We start from the raw sequence: 22,532 nt of genomic DNA on the forward strand, positions 1-22,532 counted from the left end.
TAATAGTTACAATCACATTCTACTGTATTTTAATAAAATCGTTTGGTTATTTAGTACTTTAAAAGAGAAATTTATTTTAATAAACTTACTCTTTCCTACTGAATCCTTATTTTCTATATGTTACATTAATGTCAGTACTATGAGTGTTCTCCTTGTAACACCGCAGGCGGGCGATTACCCTGTCGGCAGTGGTGTGGAGCCGGACTATGGACAGTACGTGTCGTCCCCCGCCGCTCATTACAACCACATGGGGCACCTCACTATGGCGCCGTCACAGAAGTATCCTCATGTAAGTGGTTATTGGAACTGTTATTACTAGGTAATTGGGATTACTCTATATACATGAACGCCTATACGGTTTTACATTAGTATTATGTTTATGAATACTGTATAGAAGCGGACTAATAGTCTTAGCGAGATATTTAATAGCCTACGCCTAGCCTAGCCTACTAGTTAAAGGACTAATAAACTCTCAGAAAAGTACTAAAATAATCTCTCAAACGATGTGTAAAAGGATGAAGATCATGTACTTCTATACTGCTCATCAGATGCAGTGTCACTTTTAATTAAAATGATTAATTTTCAATACATTATCTTGTTATATGTTATATATATACTTAATTTTGATAAGCGCATGCATAGCAAAATTTTCAATATAACGATACAAAAATAATCTTCAAGTCGCCTTGATAACTTCTGAGATTAGAACGTTCAAATATCCTTATATTTGTCAGCTATGTTATATCACTGTTTAGGATTTTCAAGTTGTTTCAATTACCAGGTCAGGGTTTGCATAAAGCAGACATTAAAGTTATATTAAATTTATCTTTTTATTTGTGCTTTTTACTTTCGTTGACACTGATTCCTATGCAGTTATGCTCAAAGGTAAGGTGTTATGTTAAATTTATAAATACTTTTTAATTGTAATCTTAGCACAATAAAATTACTGAACCCTTTTTTTATTCTAAAAAGTACCGTCATTACGTTTACGTCATTTAAACAAAATCAATAATCCTACAAGACGTGTTGGATATAAACATAAATATAATGTTATTTAAAAGAATTAAGTTTCCCTCAATAGACAGTACATAATAGTAATTGGTATTAATTTGTGATAGTGGCTTAATAGGTATAATCTTATAATCTCCGATAAAGCTCTCTTAAAAAGATTTACTTCCATCAAAATTATAGGATTCATAAATATCACTAAAATTATTAAATTTTAAAATATTACAAAGAAAATATATAATTTTTTCTCATAAATATCTCAAATAGATAAATGCTTTCAAGTAGATAAATAGAAATTGATTATATCTCTTGATAATACTTAATATAATTTATTTCGTCGATAACTTTCGTTTTGACCTGAAGGAATTCGATAACTTTGGGAGGTAATCTGAGAAATCTACTATGAGAGAATAAGGCTTCAAAGTTTACAACAAGAAGTAAGTGCTATATAAAAATAGTATTAAAGTTTGTACTAAACTTTGTAACATAAGACTACAGTAATGATGTACATATTAATAAAATAATAATGAGAGTATATTTAGAGTAATTTAGAATAGAATGTATATTTAGAGAGTAAATCTTTTTGTTTAATTTAAGACACAGGTATATAGAATCATTTTCTTTGTAGCTTCGTCTAAATCTTTAATTTTATCTTAAAAGTCACAGCTACTGTAATTACTGTTGCTAATTTTAATGTAATGAAATGTGAAACATAGCGTTAGCCGGCTTAAATTTAAAAGTTCCTTATTTTTTCTATTATTTATCGTACTCTCCCCCGTAACCTTATCGTAGGACCTCTAAGAAGACAATTGAAATTAATGTAGGTAGATTTTGAAAATAATTTTAATAAGAATATATTATTTTTAATGAATATATCAAGTAAAATTTAGAGAACATTTTTCGTTTGATTTAAATCTCGGTCATATTCCTTTAGTAAGGCCAGCTGTTTCGTGTTGTCATAGCATAAATACCCGATCTGAAAAATAAAAGTTATTTTTCATTTCATACTTTGGAGCTATTTCTAAATTATTACATAGTGTATAATAAAATAGTGTTTAAAATTATATTTGTGGCATTATAGTTAATCTCGTACATACCCTCGTTTGCCCATGTTGATGTTACCAAGTACCAAGCTGCCCCCAGTGCACCGATTATTATTGGCTTCACTGAGGTTATTGCAACGTCTTCCGACCAAGTGACTAGATCTGATAGAAGCAGCGAAGAGAAGAGGTGCACGTCCATGATGGCACGCTTGGTCTAAGTTCCCGCAACCAGGTTGCCGTCTGCCTCCATTAGGGTAGAAATCGGCATGTGAAATAACATCATTGATGCCCAGGCTATTACCATTTGTGTGAATACTTTCAACATAAGTAGCAGAGTTGCGATTTAGAGCATCTGCGTTATTACCGAAATTAGGACCAGCTGGATCTAAACCTAAAAGTTAATATAATATATAATATGAATACTTCATTACTTTCAACCGTTTGATCTCGCCCTCGGATTCGAAAGGAGGTCGATAAATTCTATGGATATATGTGTTCGTCGAGCATACACAAGCTTGAGGATATCCACTTGCACCATTGTTTCGTCATTTTTGGGAAGAAATCCTGGATATCGAAGTAATGTTCTTCAAGGCAGGCGATACTCACTCTTAAAGAATTACAGACCGATCTTATGAGCTACGAATATGAGCTGATTTCGCGGGTCGTTATAAATCGTCTCGCCACAAGACTTGACCAACTCCAACCACCGGAGTATGCTGGGTTTTCAAATGGCTACAGTGCCGTAGACGATTTCCATACTATTAGGCAGTTTATACAACAAGACCGAAGAGTATAATCAGCTGCTGTGTATGGCATTTGTTAACAACGAGAAAGCCTTTAGCTCTGTCGAGACCTGGGCTGTCCTGGACTCTTTGCTGAGATGTCATATCGATTGGAGATATATTAAGATACTGAGATGTATGTACGACGCGGTGACGATGACCATCCATATCTTGGATCAGCGAACGAGACCCATTTTCCTTCATCGCTGGGTAAGATATGGAGGGATGTTATGTCGCCGAAACTGTTTACCATTGCGCTGGAGGATGTCTTTAAGACGTTGGATTGGGGGTGACGAGGCATCAATGTCAATGGCAATACATCTCGCAACTTTGTTTCGCCGACGATATCTTTGCGGAGACGTTAGATGAACTAGACCAAATGCTGGGTAGCCTAAACGAGTCCTCCCGACGGGTCGGTCTCGTTATGAACTTAGACAAAACGAAAGTTATGTTTAACAACCAAGTCATACAGAGACCGGTTCGGTCGATGGTACCCTTCTCGAAGTTGTTTAGGATTATTTTTACACAAGCCATACCATCCAAGTAAGCCGCAACAACTTCGAGTAGGAGGCCGATAGGAGAATGGGCTGAGCGGCGTTTGGCAGGCTTCGTCGAATCTTTACTTCGAAGATTCCGCGATGCTTGAATACAAAAAAATTTGGAACAATGCGTCCTGCCTGTTTTAACAAACAATGACGAGACGTGGTCGCTCAACGTGCAATGGAACGGGGTATGATTGTGGTCTCTTTTAAAGATATGATTAGAAATGAGACAATGCGAGAGGAAGAAAGCCACAGCAGCTTACAAAATTAAAGTATCAATGGGCAGGTCACCCGTGTCGCAGGACCGATGGTCGCTGGAGCAGACGTGTCCTGTAGATCGACGACCTACATAAGATTGCTAGTGTAGGCTGGATGAGGATTGGGGAAAACCGGGATGTCGGGCGCGAATTCGGGGAGGCCTATGTCTAGTAGTGGACTGCGAATGGCTTAACTGACTGATGAATACTTCATGCTTATAGTAATGACTGATGCTAAGGTTATAAATTCATTAGATTAAAAAATTTGACCGGCTAACCTAACCGAGGCAGTACTTCACTCTTTTTATAAATGGACAATAACGTTCAGTCAAAACAGTCAAATCCAGAAGCGTAAATCACAGTAATCTGTACCATAAGTAAAATTAAAGAATTTGTTAGAAATGATTTGTATTGCAACTAACTACTGGGTATAGTTATAATATCTACTAACCAGTAACTCGACTTGGTCGCTGCCGGCCCGAGCGACCGGCATTGCCAGCAACATGAGCGCCCAAGCTGTGGCCAATTATATGAACGTTGTTCCAGTTGCTACCGCCGGTATCTAGAAGGAAATTAAGAAAGTTTGCCAGAGCTCTACCAACACCGACAACATTTCGAGCAGACGGAAGGTATATTGCGTTAGAAGCGTCCCGGCGCCAGTCAAGAACAATAACGTTGACATCCGATTGAGCGAGGAGTTCGTTTTTCACTTGGTTGATCCAGTTTGTATTTCCATTGCTGTTCCATCCGTGTGTTAACACCATCGTAGGGCGGTTGCCGTTATACTGCGAGTTTCGGATGGAGTTAGCGTTACCGTTAGTCAATATTTGACGACTGTTTCGATTACGTCTGTAAATATGAAAGTTAAAAATGTTTTTATATATTTTTATTTATCAAAGCCTCATACTGGATAATTCACAATGGGGGTATGTAAATTCTATCTAGGGGGTCCGATAAAAGAAGGACACAAGCAAACACTCGGATCACGAAAAACATCAGTATAGCCTTTAAAAATATTTGTCATGTGTGGGGATCGAACCCGCGACAACTAGAGCAATCAGCCAGTTGCTGCAAAACGGCAAATATTAAATATTTTCATTTTAGTAACAATAGTAAAACAAGTGAGAATTTATTTGGTTACCTTGTAAATAGCCAGTACTCGTTACGGTTACCAGCATTTAGGCTTACGATGTCATCTTCAATGGGAGCTTGCAGATCAATAAGGTATTGATTACCTTCGTCATCTGGCATCCAAATGTATCGGCTCACTCCTTCTACATAATGACTGTTATCTCTTGGAACCAGAGGAATCGCACTGACAGCGCAAACTAAAATGAATGAAATGGTTTTCAATCAAAAGTGATTGTAATTAATTTTATATTAATTTATTCAATTATTTTCAACAAAATTTGTATAATATTGGTTAACTAACGATAAAAGATAAATTTTGTGAATGAATAATGAATGTAACAATGAATGTAATTGAATTAAAATTAAAAATGACTTACACGCTGTTGCAGCAAGTAGAACCACTAGAAGTTTCATGGCTTATTCTTACTTTCTGGATGCTTGAGATTATTTTCATGTGTATTTATTGTAGCGTTTATCTTTTACGTAAACTATTATCACATTAATTAATCAAATATTTTTTCCCTCACTCAAATTATCGGAGGCGTATCGCAAAATATTCTGCGATTATTTTAAAGAAATTATGATTATAAAAAAAAAAAATCATTAAAATAATTAAATCCTTTGCTCTCGGTTTATAAAATTGATTTAAAATACGCAATTTTTTTAAGGGAATATTTCGAAAGGGGATTAAATTATAAATACGCTCGTAAATAAATAAACGAATTACACTTAACGGCCCCCACTAGGATTTACTCCTGTGTAGGGTTGGGAAATTAGCATTAGCATAGAGCGTTTCCCCGCTATCCGCGGTAATGTTAAGCCATCGCAACTGCCACAAGCCAGTGCTGTGACCGTTGCGCTAACAGTCTAAGACGTGTTGTACTACAATATACGAGTATAATATGAAATTCGTGTGTAAATACATATATGAAAAATCCTAAACAAAATTTAAAAAAAAAAAAAAAAAATTGTAGGAGTGCTTGTGTTAGGATTGACTGGTTCGATTGCAAATATTCTTGTCCTAGCTGTGCCCGCGACTTTTTCCGCGTGGAGTTTAACAAAAAGTTATTGTTCAGTTCGCAGTTATAAAATAAATAAATTTATAAAATAAAAGTAGTCTGAGTTACTCTTTACTATATCAGCTATCTGTGAGTGAAAGTCCCGTCAAAATCGGTCCAGTCGTTTCAGAGATTAGCCGGAACAAACAGACAGACAGACAAAAGTTGTAAAAAATGTTATTTTGGTATATGTATCGTGTATATATCCATATGCATTTAGTAAAAAGCGGTTATTTTAATATTACAAACAGACACTCCAATTTTATTTCTTAGTATAGATATAGATGATATTTATATAGCCTGAGTATTGAGAAAGATTTTAGGGTAGCTGAGCAGTAACTTGGATGAAATTGTGTGAGCTCTAGTTTTACTGTAAAACGAATCGGCGTATTTCTCAAAAAATAATATGTTGATTCAATTAAAAAGTAACAGTTACCATAAAACAAGTGTGCGTGATAGAGAGTATAGTTTATGTCACATTAAATAAATGTGAAACAAATTCGAAGAATATAAGGGAAAACTGAAGTAGTAGATTAAGCATTCTATTTATGTTCTCATTTTTATCATTGTGAAACAACACGTAAAGTAGAGTTCTAGCTTGTAGACATTAACTTGAGATGGGCACGAGGTGGGAACCTATAGGGTGTTTAACTTTGAACGTATCTCCGTAGAATGCCGAGCCATTTTGGAGAAAAACACTCAAAATTTTCATACATGCTTATATATAATATTGTGATAGGCTGAAGTGACGATGATGATGATGATGATGATTATGATGATGATGTGATTATTTATATAAACAATATCATGTTTAAGGTTTCAACTGTGTGTCAATTAGTTATTTGGACGAAAAATACTTATTGTGTATTTACTTATTAATTTTTAGTTTTACTGGGACCTTGGCTTAGCTAGCAGAGACACTATATTACTGACATACTACGTTATTAAACCGTGGTTCTTTGCTTCTCCACTGACCTTGCCTCGGTCTTCAACATTCTAAGCACAGCTCTTGCGACCGTAGTGTCGCGTTTGTGTATGGACATCTTTAAGCCATGCTCCAGAATGGTTGTCGTTGTGTCATCCATCGCTCGGGCGATGAATCTGTTAATTGAGTCGTCACCATTGTCAGCATAGTAGACACAGGTGTTCGTGTGCCTGGTTACTGCCATTACCGCATGAGGCACGCTGTCGTGTATCTGGAGTTGGTTTGGATCTGCTCTGGATAATGATGACCTCATCGCATGTCTGCCCTTGTGCTTGATGGATACTTATAACTACTTCACCGGTTCCCTATCCTTGGTCCAATAAGGTTTTTTTTCCTCTTACGTATAGACCAAGTACAGGGTTCCTCGTTTAGTTATTGGTATTTGCGTGTCAGTGTACCTATCTCTGCAAACGGAGTGGACATTAGGGTTGAACGAGTAAATATTTGTGTATACTTCGCTGATGGCATATGCAACGTCCGTGGAGCTCCGGTATGTGCAAGACAAATCCCACGTGATATTGGTTGTCAGTCAAGGTCTAGAGTACCTCATTTCGAAGAGATTTTCTCTGTTGATATAGGTAACTGGTATAGGGTTTCTCCGATGAGTATAACTTCGCTCGCACCCGACAGCCTTGCCGCCATTACTACTCGAAAGTGATGCTTCATCCACTGTTAAACGGTTGCAATTTGCGCACACTAGACTAGACCTAGCCGTTTCGCCAAAGCAACCAGCCAGTTTTTCGACTGTGGTTGTGGCTACTATTTCCACATTCTCATCGACGTTCTCGACGTTCTGAAGTGTGTTTGTAAGGATTCAGATTAATTTTTACTCGTAACATAATATGAAAGTATTTTTCTTCACTGGCATTGCTTATTCCGGATGAATACTATCGAATGAAATATTTTGTACCAGTATAGATTTCATCATCATCATCATCATCATCATCATCATCATCATCATCATCATCATTTCAGCCTATTGCAGTCTACTGCTGGACACAGGCCTCCACGAGTTCGCACCTCAAATGGCGGGAACTCATGTGTATTACCCATAGTCACCACGCTGGGCAGGTGGGTTGGTGACCGCAGGGCTGGCTTTGTCGCACCGAAGACGCTGCTGCCCGTCTTCGGCCTGTGTATTTCAAAGCCAGCAGTTCGATGGTTATTCCGCTATCGGTCGGCTTTATACGTTCCAAGGTGGTAGTGGAACTGTACTTAGTCGCCTCTTACGACACCCACGGGAAGAGAGGGGGTGGCTATATCCTTTAATGCCGTAGCCACACAGCTTACACAGTATAGATTGATAATAAATAATGATTTTTATTTTCTCAGGTAATGGAAGCAGTGTCCGTGGGTAGCGGGTATGCTGGCGGTGTAGGTGCGGGCACAGGTAGCGGTCATTACGGTACATACGCACACTACGGGGCTGCGTACCCCGCACAACCAGCCTACCTCGTTGATCCCCAAGTACCGGCGTATATGGCTCAGGTAAAGGGAAATACGTATTTAAAAAAACTATGATATTTTATAAGCTAGCTCGTTAAATGATAAAATTATTCAAAACTTTGGTTTAAATATCTTCTCATTTTCGTAGTTTTGAAATTTTGTGTCATTATATTTTTTGTTGAATAAAAATTTAATCTTCTTAAATTGGAGATGTTGATTTCAGTAGGATTTATTTTTTTAAGCATGTGTGTGCTTTTTTTGGTATATGCAGGATGGAGCAATCAAAGAACGTGCATATTTAAAAATAGTTAAAATAAAACTAGGGAATTGTAAAGTCATAAGTGACGTTTATTTTTTTAAAATAGCATCATCTAAATAATATCCCTCTCTAGGACGACACTCCTCTAACCGCAAACAGAAAACATTGAAAACTTTCTTACGTAATGCTGATGTAATTATTGCTATTTCTACATTGATATTCTCCTTGAGTTGATCGATGTTTCTCGGATTATAACTGTAAATTTTGAAAAGTCAATCGTCAAATCTGGTCAACGAGGGGGCCATGGGATATCATCTCTTTTCGAAATCAGTTTACGTGGGAACATTTGTTTCACAACCACTATGGTGTCATTAGACGTGTGACTGGTAGCTTCGTGTTTTTGTAACCAAGCCCTAGAATTCATTAGTCATCATCAGTTCAGCCTATCACACCTTTTTCTGAAGTGATTCTCTTTAAATTGTTAGTGTTGGTTGTATGGATGCAGTTTATTAACTTTGATATCCAAGTTTAAAGCTCGTCGCAAACTTCGCGATAAGTGTAAAAAGAGACGATCTCTTGCGAGTAGACAATCGTGGATCTTCTCGTAGACTTCATAACTTTCTCAATATTGTCTTCGGTCCTAGATGTTCTAGGATGATCATTTGCTTGTGGTTTAAACGCTGAACTAGTCTCATCAAAACGTTTTACACATATTTTAATTTAATTCTCGGCGCGGCGCGGCTCTCGGCGCTTCATTAATTCGGCGTAGTCCATAGTCAGTAAAATATAGTCGCCTAGTATAGTACAGTATATGGACGACTGTTCTCGTAAAATGAGCGCATGCAAAATATGCGACATTTCCCATCGAAGTGACTCGTTGTGAATTAAACTCCATGTCCACTCTATGCTCCTGCCCGCGCGCATGCAACCCCGCAAAAAAAGATGATGCGATATGCACGTTCTATTGCGCCATCTGTATAAAAATTGTTGTAATTATTCTGTAAGTTATTTAAAGTGCTATATGTAAAAGTTTTTATAATTCTGTTTTTCTTAAACGTTATTAGTTAGTAGTAACTTTGCAGTACACTTATAATTGTAATATCTTCCCTAGTTTCCATTAGTGACAACATCCTTCAACTAATATCGAATCTGAATTTATCATAAAAAATCTTAATTGATAAGTATGGGATTGGAAAATTTTACATTTTTTTCGGATTTGTTTTCTGTTTTTTAATATACATTATCTACTCTGAGCCAGTGGTATATAAATCCATATTATTATAAGATAACTATTCTAAGTATTTTTATCAGCTTAACGGATTTAAGTATGTTGCGATTCGGATTTATTCATATTATTAATGATATATATATTTTTAACAATAAAATTATTATGCAACTACTAGAGGATATGGTGTAATATTAGCATTAAAAAAAGAGCTTCCTACTTTTGATGCGGTTGGATCATATGTAATAGGAGACTAACGGTAAAATGAAGTAAGGTTAAATTTCATAATATTATTATTTATTGTACGTATCAAATATTATTTTTAGGAGTATGTAGAAGGTGGAGGTAGTGCCTCACCTCGCAGTGCTTCTCCAGGAGCCCTACCGCCACAACACAATCTACATTTGCAACAGAGGTATACATATAAACTAATTTATATGTATTTTTATATGACAAAGTTTCTTACATATGCAATCTTACATCTGAAAAAAGACCAAATAAAAAAATTAATAATATAAGCCATTATAGCTGTAGTACAAAATAATATTCTAGCTATTTAAAGATAAAGAGAAGAAAAACTTTTTAAGCTTTCTATTTATCAATTTTCTCTTCATTTTATTCATAATAGGTACGATTCAGCGTCTCTAGAGCAATTGGGTCGGCATTACTGCATGACGTCACCGCGAGGTGAATACGCAGGCGATGCGTACGCGTATCAACACTATCCCGCTGCGTATGAACCTCCGCACCAGCCACCGCCTTTTAAGGCAAATATTCTATTTTACTATAAAAATAGTATTTTTAACAATAAGGAACGTTTTTATATTGCTCATTGTTAAAAATGTTTTATTCCAGTAGAAAGTTTTAGAAACGTTTCAGTGCCACTTATTAGCTATAACTTCTTTACTGACCTTGATTTTCTAAGTAAAAAAATTGAGTTATAATGTATATAGAGAGGTTTAGGAGAGACAATTAACTTTGTGCCACATGTCTCTTAAAGATAATCTTATAGTTTTATAGTATTAAAAGTAATTATTATGATTATTATTATTTCTTACAGGACTCTCAAAATGGTCTCAGTTTGGGAAGTACAGGCGGTCAATCGATGTACGGCGATGAAGAGGAGCTACAGAAACAAATGGCTGGAATGGCATTAGGTATATGTATAAACTATATAATTAACAAGAGTATTAAAACACAATTGATTTATCTTTAGCCTTGATATTCTGTCATAACTGATATTATTTTTCATCTGTATTTCATGTTACAAATTAGAGAGCTTGTTTCTTTGTTTATTTGACAGAACATTGTAATCTGAGTCTACCTATCCTCCTCCCTATCCCCCCGAGGAGGGCCTCCTGGTTGAAATAGGTTCAAATTTTTTTGAATTAAAAGTCCTTGTTATTTGAGGAAACCAGGTTATAAACGTATAAACATAGGCTACAATCGTCTTAAACGAAAACCGTGTGAAACCGTGAGCATTGTCTAGTTTTTTAAATATATTTTTTATATTTCAGTTCACGGGGGTGTCGGAGTCGGTGTGGGCGGTCGCGAAGACGGCGGTGGGTTGCAGTGGAGGGACCCGAACCTACCCGAAGTAATTGGCTTCCTCAACTCTCCCTCGGACGTCGTCAAGGCGAACGCCGCGGCTTACTTGCAACATCTTACCTACATGGACGACCCGAATAAACAGAAGACTAGGAGCTTAGGTGATGATGTTTATTGCAATATTTGTTTATTGCAATAGTGGATATGTACAGTACTAAGATTATATTATTAAATCTTATTAATACCCATTTCTCTTACAAAATTATCTATAATTGAGACTTGTTAATATGCTAAGAGTATCACAATAACAGATGAAAGGGATTGGAATATATGTCACCTTTTTTTTTTTAATTTGTTCAAAAATACAAAAAACACATACTTATACATAAGCCTGCTGCGAAAACTCACAAGAGCTTATCCGGACAAGCAGCCGCTTCGCATACGATATTATCATATAATATCTATACCGTACCGTATTAATTAAATCTAATCTAAGGTAATTACCAAACCTAATTATTTATGTATTTTTAGGTGGAATACCCCCCCTAGTGCGGCTGGTGTCACACGAGAATCCGGAGGTGTGTCGTAACGCGTGCGGCGCGCTTCGCAACCTGTCGTACGGTCGACAGAACGACGAAAACAAGCGAGCCATCCGCGACGCGGGCGGCATCCCCGCGCTAATGGCGCTTCTGTGCCGCACCACCGACATGGAGGTGAGTGAGTGAGTGAGTGAGAGTAAGTGAGAGTGAGAGAGTAGGTGAGAGAATGAGAGTGAGTGAGTGAGTGAGAGTGAGTGAGTGAGTGAGTGAGTGAGTGAGAGTGAGTGAGTGAGAGTGAGTGAGTGAGTGAATGAGTGAGAATGGGTGAGTGAGTGAGTGAGAGTAAGTGAGTGAGTGTGAGTGAGTGAGAGTGAGTGAGTGAATGAGTGAGAGTGGGTGAGTGAGTGAGAGTGAGTGAGTGAGAGTGAGTGAGTGAGTGAGTGAGTGAGTGAGTGAGAGAGTGAGTGAGTGCGTGAGTGAGTTGAGTGAGCGAGTGAGGCATTGAGTGTGAGTGAGTGAGTGAGTGAGTGCGTGAGTTGAGTGAGCGAGTGAGGCATTGAGTGAGGGAGTGAATGAGCGAGTGAGCCAGCGAGCAGCTCGAATATTATCGTACAGAATCACATCTAAGTAACATGGCTCTCAAGTAGTGTTGTATTCTTGTAGGAAGTAAGGTAGCCAAAGCTCCTGGGGAGGGTGGATGTGGGTTCGGGGATAGGATCAGTTTCGCCTTTGGGATGCTTCTGTTGTTACAAGCATCTATAGGCTATGGTAACCGCTTACCATTGTAATTTTACCAGTTAGTGAATAAATAATAAACACAATTCAAATTTCTTCTTTTCAGGTAAAAGATCTAGTGACTGGCGTGATATGGAACATGTCGTCGTGTGAGGACCTCAAGCAATCTATCATCGACGACGCTGCACAAGTTATTGTCAACAAAGTAATCATACCGCATTCCGGATGGCATCCCACCAACCCTGGCGATACTTACTGGTCCACTGGTGAGATAATTTGCATAGAGTAATTAACTACTATTATTTATTTATTTATTTAATTTTGATGTAATTTTAATGCAATTAAAAAACTGTTTTTTAAATCCGGTTTCTATATTTAAAAAAAAGGACTAGTTTTTTCGTTCGCTAGTACGGCGAGTGTGTATCCGTAAAAAAAAATTAGATTAATTTTTTTAATTTAAAACGAAGTGTCTAATTAAGTGTCGGGCCGCAGTGTTCCGCAACGCGTCGGGCGTGCTGCGCAACGCGTCGTCGGCGGGCGAGTACGCGCGGCGGCGCCTGCGCTCGCTGGGCGGGCTGGTGGAGGCGCTGCTGCACGCCGTGCGCACCGCGCTCGCCGTCAACGCCATCGGCACCAAGGTCGTGGAGAACTGCGTCTGCGTGCTGCGCAACCTGTCCTACCGGTGAGCGCCTCGAGAGTACTGCGTGTGGTGACATGCTGGTTGATCTCTCGAGATAGTACGTGTGGTGACCTCCTGCCGGTTGGCCTCTCAAGAGTACTGCGTTTAGTGACCTCCTACTGGTGAGACTTTTGAGAAGAAAACGTGTAACGACGTCGGATGTCCCAAATTTTTTACCTCAATATTGTCATATTTTTATTTTACTTTTTACAAACCTCTACCGGACGATAACAAACCAAAAAAAACCCATTTTGTTGCAGTCCCTTAGAAGTTAATGTGATACCGATAGGCAAATGTCACTTCTCATAAGGAGCTTCTCCAACTTGGTTGGTTTTACACATTTTGTTAATATGTTTCCAATAAATGTCTGTACTTTGTTTAGTAATTTTTAGCAAATATGAGATACTAGTACTAGTTCAGATAATGATTTACTTACCATATGTAGCGCTATCAATGACATGTATTGTATTTTACGACGTGTTCAACGAGACTGCAACTAAACTTAAAACTTGTCCATTATCAGGTGTCAAGAAATAGAAGATCCACTTTACGATACCAGAGCTCCCCCCACACAGTCTTCCGGACAAGCAAGGATACAAGCTAGTGCGTCGAAAGGTAAACAGAACTAACATTATTATAAAAACTAAAATATATAAATAACTAACATTATTTATTAAAGTATTAAACCTTTAGAAGCGCTCACGCTTTATCGCTCTTATGTAAGTGATAAGGTTGCATTTGTACATTTTTTACAACAAATATTTGTATTTTAGTGTGCAATGAAGAATAAAATAAATAAATAAATTAAAGTTTAAATTACTAAAATAAATGTTATTTTTCATATAAAAATCATAGATATAGTAAAAAAAAGTAGATAATGCGCGGCCTTTGTTGTTAGTGAAGCCACAAAACTCGGCTCCTTCAAGTAAATACACGCGCTCACGCACACGTATGCATCAAACTACGCTCATTTTCGTTAGTATGTCACGAGGCTTCATACAGTAACTTTGCTTATAAAATGCCGTCTTGTGTGATTAAATGGTGCAAAAACAATACCAAAGTAAACAAAAAATCTGAAGGAATATCGTTTCACACGTAAGTACATATAAAACTTTAAATTTATTGTTATTCCAAAATAATATTGAGGTTATTCGGAACTTATAATTTCAATGTCACGAAATGACGTACCACGGGAGTGTTGCCAGTAGTTCTTTTTTTCAATACCCCAAAATGTGGGTAAGTAAATTGTACGCAATCAGAAAAATAATTAAGTAAAAAGTAGACATAGTTATTGTTTTTTTTTTTCTCGTGTTATTTTATGTTACATAAATTGAAAATAAAAAAATCAAAATATATTTATGAATTATTAACTCGTTTGTTTTATGTTTTAACTTTTTACAATTTTTGAGTAAACTTGGTACCCATATTTTATTATCAAATTTCATGGTTTTAGGTTTCCAACGAATATTTTAATGAGAGGTGAATGGGTAGCGGCTGTAAGACTGAGAAAATGACGACGATTATGCTGGCCATGCGCATAAAGTCAATTTAATACGATTAGTGATTGAAAAATATTTGAACATAAGACTACATCATATTAGTAAAATGCAAACAATGACGATGACTCTGAGTTCTAAGCGACAAAAATTTAAAAAACTTATACAACATAAAGGATTCTAGGTTTAAGAAAAATAGTTAAAAAAAACCGACTGCAAACTGAAAAGAGATAAACAGAGGGGATAGGAAGTGTCCATTCATACGATTATCTTACGAATATATTTTTTTATTATTCTACCGATTTTTTGTTTTATTTTTAGTAAATTTATTTAAAACTATAAACAGGTTTTTATTTTCACATACCCATTTTACCTATATTAAATTAATTGTTTAATAAAAATTTTAGGGACTTTTTTTAAAAGGTGTCAACACTTCACTCACTCACACATCTTTAAAAAAGTGGCTTCAGTTTTCTGTTCTAGGTGCGTTATCTACCTTTTTTTACTTGATCTATGATAAAAATACAATGTCACTATTTTTGGCAGGTGAAAACTTGGGCTGCTTTGGGGGCAGTAAAAAGAAGAAAGAAGGGTCCTCATCTTCAAATTCAACCAGTCCGCTTGGTAAAAGTGAGAACCCAGAACCTCAACAGCTCGACAATAACACCAACACACAATTAGGTTACAGTGTTCCCAAGGGCACTGAATTACTCTGGTCGCCAGAGGTTAGTAACTTTGTCTTGTGTAATCGTTTTTTATGATGCGTATATAAAATTCAATCTTTGTGAAATAGCAGTCTGAAAAAACAAACAAACAATTAAGTGGTATTTTAGTGTTTATATTTTTATATAATGACTAGTGGACACAACAGACGTTGTCCTTTCTTGCGAACTGTCAAACGCGTAAAGCTTAAATAATCGTACTGAAAATTTCCAATTTTCTTTTTTCTTTCCCTAAGAACCTACGAAATATAAGGATACTCAAACAACAAATAGTGGAATTGTTCCAGCCGTTCTCGATTTTGGCGCGTAGCAACACATTATTTTATGTTAAAATAATTGTGTTTGCAGGCAAACGAAAAAGACCGAATTTAATTATAAACGTAGGTAGACGAAAAAATAGTCAAGTAAATACGCATTATCAAAGATTACTCCAAAATTTGTAATCAGATCTCGATGAAATTTAAATGTGACCACATGATAAACATCGGCTTTCGATTAAATTAAAAATCATCAAAATCGGCACACCCAGTAAAAAAATATGCGGATTTTCGAGAGTTTCCTTCGATTTCTCTGGGATCCCATCATCAGATCCCGGTTTCCTTATCATGGTACCAAACTAGGGATATCTCCTTTCCAACAAAAAAAAAAGAATTATCAAAATCGGTTCATAAACGACGAAGTTATCCCCGAACATACATAAAAATATATATACGGTCGAATTGAGTAACCTCCTCCTTTTTTTGAAGTCGGTTAAAAATGATTGTTAAAACAGGTAGTTCCGCTGTACATGGCACTGCTACAAACATGTTCGAACCCTGAAACATTGGAGGCGGCCGCGGGAGCTTTGCAGAACTTAGCGGCTTGTTACTGGCAGCCTTCTATTGATATACGAGCCGCTGTTAGGAAAGAGAAAGGTAATAAACAAATATATAGATAGACTAGCATCCCGCCACGGCTTTGCACGGGTATTTAACAAAAAAATAAAAATATTTTTTTCCTTAATTTTTTTGAAAATATAATATAGCCTATGTCACCCGCGGATAGTGTAGCTCAGTCTACAGTGAAAGAATTTTTCAGATCGGTTTAGTAGTTTCGGAGCCTATTCAACGCAAACAAACAATCAAATCTTTCCTCTATAATATTAGTATAGATAGATAAAAACTTTATTGCAGTCTCTGCATTTAAAGTGAATAATAAAAAAAGGAAAATTCAAAACATGCACAAGTTAAGTGCGCAAAGGCGGTCATATTGCTATGAGCAATTACTACCAGACAACCTTTTGTGAAACTAAACATATCCAAATTAAAAATAACTTATACAAGTAACAAGTACTTCAATACGCCTCTGAAGAACTAATCTATTTTACAAGTTTTCTAATTTTTTATTTTATTTTATGACATTTAAATATGAAAGAAAGTTAACTGGCAAGTAACTCAATTCTGATAATTTGTCTGATACCTTGTCATACTTAATTTTAGTCTAAACAAATATATTTTAAGAATACATAAGGCAATTAATTTATTAATTAATAAACACATACAATACACAAACACAACGCCGAGACCACGATTAACATCTATATGGTCGATACATATGTCTGTCGTGAGCGGGAATCGAACCCGAGACCGCCAGCGCAACAGCCATCCGATAAGATACCATCTGATTTTCAGCGACACATTTAAAACAAACATATAACACACCGACAATAATTCCAAATATATATTATGGCTTCTATAATTCTCATAAATATCCTATTGTCTCTTCTATCAACTATTTTCCTATGTTCAAAGAATATAGAAGACAAAGTTGGATAGAAGATATTATTAGATTTTTATGAAACCAAATTCCAAGAGTACTTTAACATTATTGTTTTATAAGTATCTCTTATCGTCGCTTTTTTTCAAACATCTCTCATGTAACAAACATCTGCTATAAATCATTTACTCCCCACCTCCAGGGTTACCAATCCTAGTGGAATTACTACGGATGGAAGTGGATAGGGTGGTTTGCGCGGTAGCCACGGCCCTTCGAAACCTCGCCATAGATCAAAGGAACAAGGAGTTGATCGGTAAATACGCCATGCGGGATTTAGTGCAGAAGTTGCCCAGTGGAAACCAACAGCACGATCAGGTTAGTAGGGGAAATTTACCCATTTTTTTTTTAAATAAATTTTGTTTGCTCTGATATCACACTTCGCAAATTTGTTGAATGAGTTGATTGTTGAATGATATTCCTTGAAAGGAAAACTCGTTTATTCTGAGATGCAATTTTTCTTACTATATTACTTGTAGTAGTGTGCATTGTATAAATATAATATGATACAATCTCTTTGTAGACAATAAAATACTTTTTTTGTGCTTATAAAAAAATACAAAATATCCGTTAGATTATCTAAAATTATTATAAATAATTAATTAGCACGATAAGAATGATATTAATGAACTTTAAAAGATTAGATTATTTTTATTTTCACTCCCTTATGATAATGATTATCGCAAGTTCATGCTTATTATTCATTTGAAAAAACAACAATATATTATTCAAGTCTAATCTAGTCAGCTTTATTATTTAAGTACTAAATGCCCTGATTTTTTATTAAACCATCTGAAACAAATTGTAGGCCCACAAAACATAGTTAAAATAAACAAGTACAAACGTCCAAACCACGGTAACACCTACGTGGCCAATACAAATATTATTATTATTATTACGTTTTTAAAAAAAATCAGACTACACTTAAACACGTACGTAGTATTTTGCTTGTACTAATGCTCTAATATTATATATAAAGAGCTGAAAAAAAAAAACGCTTTATAAACGCTTTTACACTCAACGCCCCACAGTAGGATTTTCTCCTGTGTCGGGAGTCCGGAAACACATACAATCATGCCCAGACCACGACAAACATCTATATGGCCAATACGAATGTTTGTCATGTGTGGGGATCGAACTCGCGCGCGCAAGCGCAACATCCAGTGCTGTGATCGCTGCGCCAACGAGTCGTCAACCTACAATATGTTTGTAAACCAAGTCAACGCATTCGCAGGGCACATCGGATGACACGATAGCGGCAGTACTGGCGACACTGAACGAAGTTATTAAGAAGAGCGCGGAATTTTCACGTTCTTTGCTCGAAGCGGGCGGAGTCGAGCGACTTCTTAACCTCACTAAACAGCGTCACAGACACACACCGAGAGTTCTCAAGTTTGCAGGTACATTATTTTTTATCAGGCAGACAATACCTTGCTCAAAAATTTTACTACTCTATATTGTCTTTTATTAAGTAGTGCAGGCAGGTAGTAAGGAAAATCTGGAGCAACCCACCTGGTAAAATACCTCAACCTTACAGAATGTATGAGCCAAATAATATTTCTCTTATAGCTATAGCTTCAGCTTGTAGTATCTCACTGCATAGGTCTCTTTCCCCATGAAGGAGAAGGATCATAGCTTAATCCACCACGCTGCTCCAATGCGGGTTGGCGGATATATTCCCTACTATGAGTTACGATCGCTATCAGGTGTACATGATAACTACTGGACACACGGCTTAACGTGCTCTGCGATGCACGGTAGGGAGACCCACCAGAACTGCACAAACACCCAGACCACGGCAAATATCTGTATGGCCAATAAAAATCATTGTCATAGTCGGTGTTGTTACAATAGTGTTTTTATTTCTTTATTTAGAACAATTTACAAACATACACTTATAAAAATCTTACAAATATGTTCTAAAATTATGTGATGAACTTTGTTTGAAATAAATATAAATTAACAATAATAATTGTACCTATTGCTTGAAAATACGTATTACAAATCTAATCCGAGTGACGTAGCTACATTGACGTTTATGCTTGATTACTTGCTTATATCAGTTGATGTGTTAGCATCGTGTCTTGGTACATGGCCCCATGTCATTTGGAAAAAGAAATTATAAATCAATTTAGATGTTATCAATGTTAGTGATTTTAAGTAGATATTAGAATACTTAAGAATAAGCAAACAGGAAGTCGTATTTGATTAATTGTGTATTTGTTAATATAATCTGACAGTGAAACTGATAAAAATAATTCTTTACGTATTATCTGTTTGTTAGGTTTTATAATTCTTATAACTTAACATCACTAGATTAGATTCCCCAATTTATGTAACAAGTGCGATTATAATCATATTACAGTATTAAACTATGCTAGCGTATTAGGGAAAAAACCTGTAATGTTATCGATTTATGTTGTGTTTCTACTGGACTGTAATTAGAAATAGCTGTGTCAAGTTTCAACAAAAACGTAGTATATATAGCGTGTAGTATAATCTATTATTATTGATATATGTGAATATGCTACACATATTTTACGGTAAAAGAAAAATTAAACACAATCAAAAGAAAAATTTAACAAAAAATTATGAAATATTTCCCTGTTTTATCAAAGAAGCAATAGAGATAGAATGTTAAAAAAAAATACTGAACGATAATTATTTTTTAATTTTTGTAAGACGTTGGAACATTCTTGAAAGTTAGTTTAAGATTATATAATAATGACTAGTCGTGTCCCCGCTTTCGTCCGCGTGGAAAAGTGACGTTGGACAGCATTTTTTTGAGTATATTTCTTGGTTTATTTTGGATTATAAACACCGTCGTTTGGTTACATGTTCAACGTAATTCTTTAAATCGGAATAGCTATTTTTTATTTATGAACTGATTGATATGAAAAAAAACACTAAATGTTAAGTGAAACTTTCTAAAATATACTAGTGAAAACAACATCTAAATCGGATAAGCCGTTTCTGAGATTAGCGTGTACAAACACACAGACAAAGAGACAAAAATTTTAATAACCATTGTTTTGGATTTTATTTGCGTTAACAAAGTTTCTAATAATATTTTTTCTCATATGTCTTCCATGTACAGACAGTGACTCGTTAGGTTTTTATTATTGTATTGTGATTTGTGGATTATTGTCGCTTTGTAGTGTCGGAGGTACGAGGGGCAAGTGAAACGAATGACGTTCGATATTAGACTGCGTTTATTGTATTAGAATACTATCTTATATACACCACTACACCTCCGGGGGTAAACGCAAAAAAAAAAATCAAATAAATTTAGATTTTTTTTTGTGTAATAAACTAAAACTAAGTATAACAGTATAAACATGTTATATTACGTTATTAATTACTAAGAAAATTATCAACTAATAAATAGTTTTTTTCTATCTTTATGAACTAATTCTACTTTATTATTTTTATTTATTTTAACATAAGAACCCATATCTTCTAATACGCGATAGGGACCTTCAAATATATTATCTAATTTTTTAGTACATTCATTTTTTATTAAAACTAAGTCATTTATTTTATAAGTGATTGGGTTACATTTCTTATCATATACATGTTTTCTAGTCTCTTTACTACGTATTATTTCTTGCATCATTTAGAGCAATTTCTAATCTATACTTTAAATCTAAAGAAAAATTATCTTGGTTCTATATGATGAGATATTAATTTTGGAATGTTACATGATCTTCCAAAAATTAATTCGAAAGAAGCATATTTAGTTTCGCTATGAATTGTATTATTAAAACTAAAGCATCAAAAAGGTATCCAGTGAGACCATGAATAGGTACTATTACTGCAATATGTTCTCAAAAATGCAATTAAATGCTTATGAGCATTTTCTAGAGACCCAATCGATTGATGGTGATAAGCTGTTGACGTTAGTTTGTTTATTTCCAATAACTTACAGACTTCTGCCATAGTTGAAGAGGTAAATTCAGAACCCCTATCTGTTGCTATAGATTCTGGTATACCAAACCTTAATATAAAATTATGTACAAAGGCTGTCATGCTAGATATTACCAATATTATAAAAAATATTTTTTTTAAAGAGTAAGGTGTAAGGAAGGTTTTTGCGGTGTTTCTTGCCGATTCCTCTCTGCAGAATCTACATTTCGAATCAGTGGTAACTTCACTTACCTATAATAATTAATTAATAAAAGACAAATATATTTTAATTTGTAAAATGACGATTCGAATATAATAAGGAGAAAAAAATATATAATCGTTGGTAAAATTTAAATGGGTTATCTATCATTCATTAATTTTCGAAGACTTGACAAGATCGCTATTAAGGGTTGTAATAGCACATATCAAGGTGACCTTGGCGAATATTATTCCCTACTACGAGTAACGATTGTTACATCCATCAACCCGCAGTGCAGAGAAGGATGGAGCATGGAGAAAGAGGCCTATGCCCAACGGCGGTATATTATAGGCCGAATGCGTAATTAATGATGTGTGTTTATATCGCAGGACAAGTGCTGATGACGATGTGGTCGCACGCGGAACTGCGCGAGGTGTACCGCAAGCACGGCTGGCGCGAGGCGGACTTCCTCACACCGGCGCGCGCCGCCCAGCCGCGCGCGCCCTCCGCCGCCAGCGGTGAGTGAGCGGCGGCGGTGTGAGCGCGGCCGGCCGCCGTGTGCGTGCGGCGTGCGTGCGAGCGCGTGACGGCCGGTTTAATGAGCACGTGCAATTGTCGTTTCGGAAAATTATTTAATTATTGAAGATATTTGGTCAGAGTTGATCAAGATAATAGATAATTAAATGACGTTGTTTTTTTATGGAAGTAAGACTTTTGTACGCACGTTTAAATCGGGGAATAAGGCGTTGAATGCGTGACGAGAGCGTTAGGAAAAGTGTGATCGGGTGAGGCGAACGGAAGTTGAGAGGGACATATGAGTTAGTGCAGATAGAAATAGAGTTACGTTTCGCAAATTTTACTTCAGTCGTATGGTCTAAAGCAAACCCCCTTTTTCGTTAATAAAGAAAATATTAGTATTTTGTTGTATAAGATAATGGCAATGTACAGGTAAAAAAAAGTGTTTCCTAATTTTAAATAAATGTACATAGTCAATCCAATGCTATTTTGCAAACAAATAATCTTCAGAGGACATTATTTCTATATAAGTATATGTGATTATCTTTATATTTATTACATCGAACCAGCCTATCGCAGTCCACAGCTAGACATAGGCCTCCACGGCGTGAACTCATGTGTGTTGCCCATAGTCACCACACGGG

At 36.0% G+C, this 22,532-nt stretch overlaps 2 protein-coding genes across 2 annotated transcripts in view; one reads left to right on the top strand and one right to left on the bottom strand.

Annotated features, from left to right (window-relative positions):
* Positions 1–22,532, top strand: part of LOC123666441 (catenin delta-2) — a 34,711-nt gene that overhangs the window by 9,142 nt on the left and 3,037 nt on the right. The window contains exons 3-18 of the mRNA XM_045600532.1: positions 167–289; positions 8,139–8,294; positions 10,063–10,151; positions 10,365–10,503; positions 10,797–10,893; positions 11,254–11,445; positions 11,816–11,997; positions 12,665–12,824; positions 13,051–13,240; positions 13,761–13,852; positions 14,446–14,469; positions 15,280–15,458; positions 16,228–16,369; positions 17,413–17,585; positions 18,502–18,667; positions 21,762–21,890. Of these exons, the coding sequence (XP_045456488.1) occupies positions 167–289; positions 8,139–8,294; positions 10,063–10,151; positions 10,365–10,503; positions 10,797–10,893; positions 11,254–11,445; positions 11,816–11,997; positions 12,665–12,824; positions 13,051–13,240; positions 13,761–13,852; positions 14,446–14,469; positions 15,280–15,458; positions 16,228–16,369; positions 17,413–17,585; positions 18,502–18,667; positions 21,762–21,890 (2,233 nt within the window). The remainder of the gene's footprint in view (positions 1–166; positions 290–8,138; positions 8,295–10,062; positions 10,152–10,364; positions 10,504–10,796; positions 10,894–11,253; positions 11,446–11,815; positions 11,998–12,664; positions 12,825–13,050; positions 13,241–13,760; positions 13,853–14,445; positions 14,470–15,279; positions 15,459–16,227; positions 16,370–17,412; positions 17,586–18,501; positions 18,668–21,761; positions 21,891–22,532) is intronic.
* LOC123666573 (pancreatic triacylglycerol lipase-like) lies at positions 1,865–5,177 on the bottom strand. Its single transcript, XM_045600678.1, has 5 exons — positions 5,141–5,177; positions 4,774–4,960; positions 4,084–4,481; positions 2,106–2,442; positions 1,865–1,984 (listed from the first exon to the last, which is right to left on the bottom strand). Exons 1-5 carry the CDS (start codon positions 5,175–5,177, stop codon positions 1,939–1,941), a joined length of 1,005 nt encoding a protein of 334 aa, XP_045456634.1. The 3' UTR covers positions 1,865–1,938.

This window comes from Melitaea cinxia, chromosome 26 (genome assembly GCF_905220565.1).
Source record: "Melitaea cinxia chromosome 26, ilMelCinx1.1, whole genome shotgun sequence".
Taxonomy (NCBI): domain Eukaryota; kingdom Metazoa; phylum Arthropoda; class Insecta; order Lepidoptera; family Nymphalidae; genus Melitaea; species Melitaea cinxia.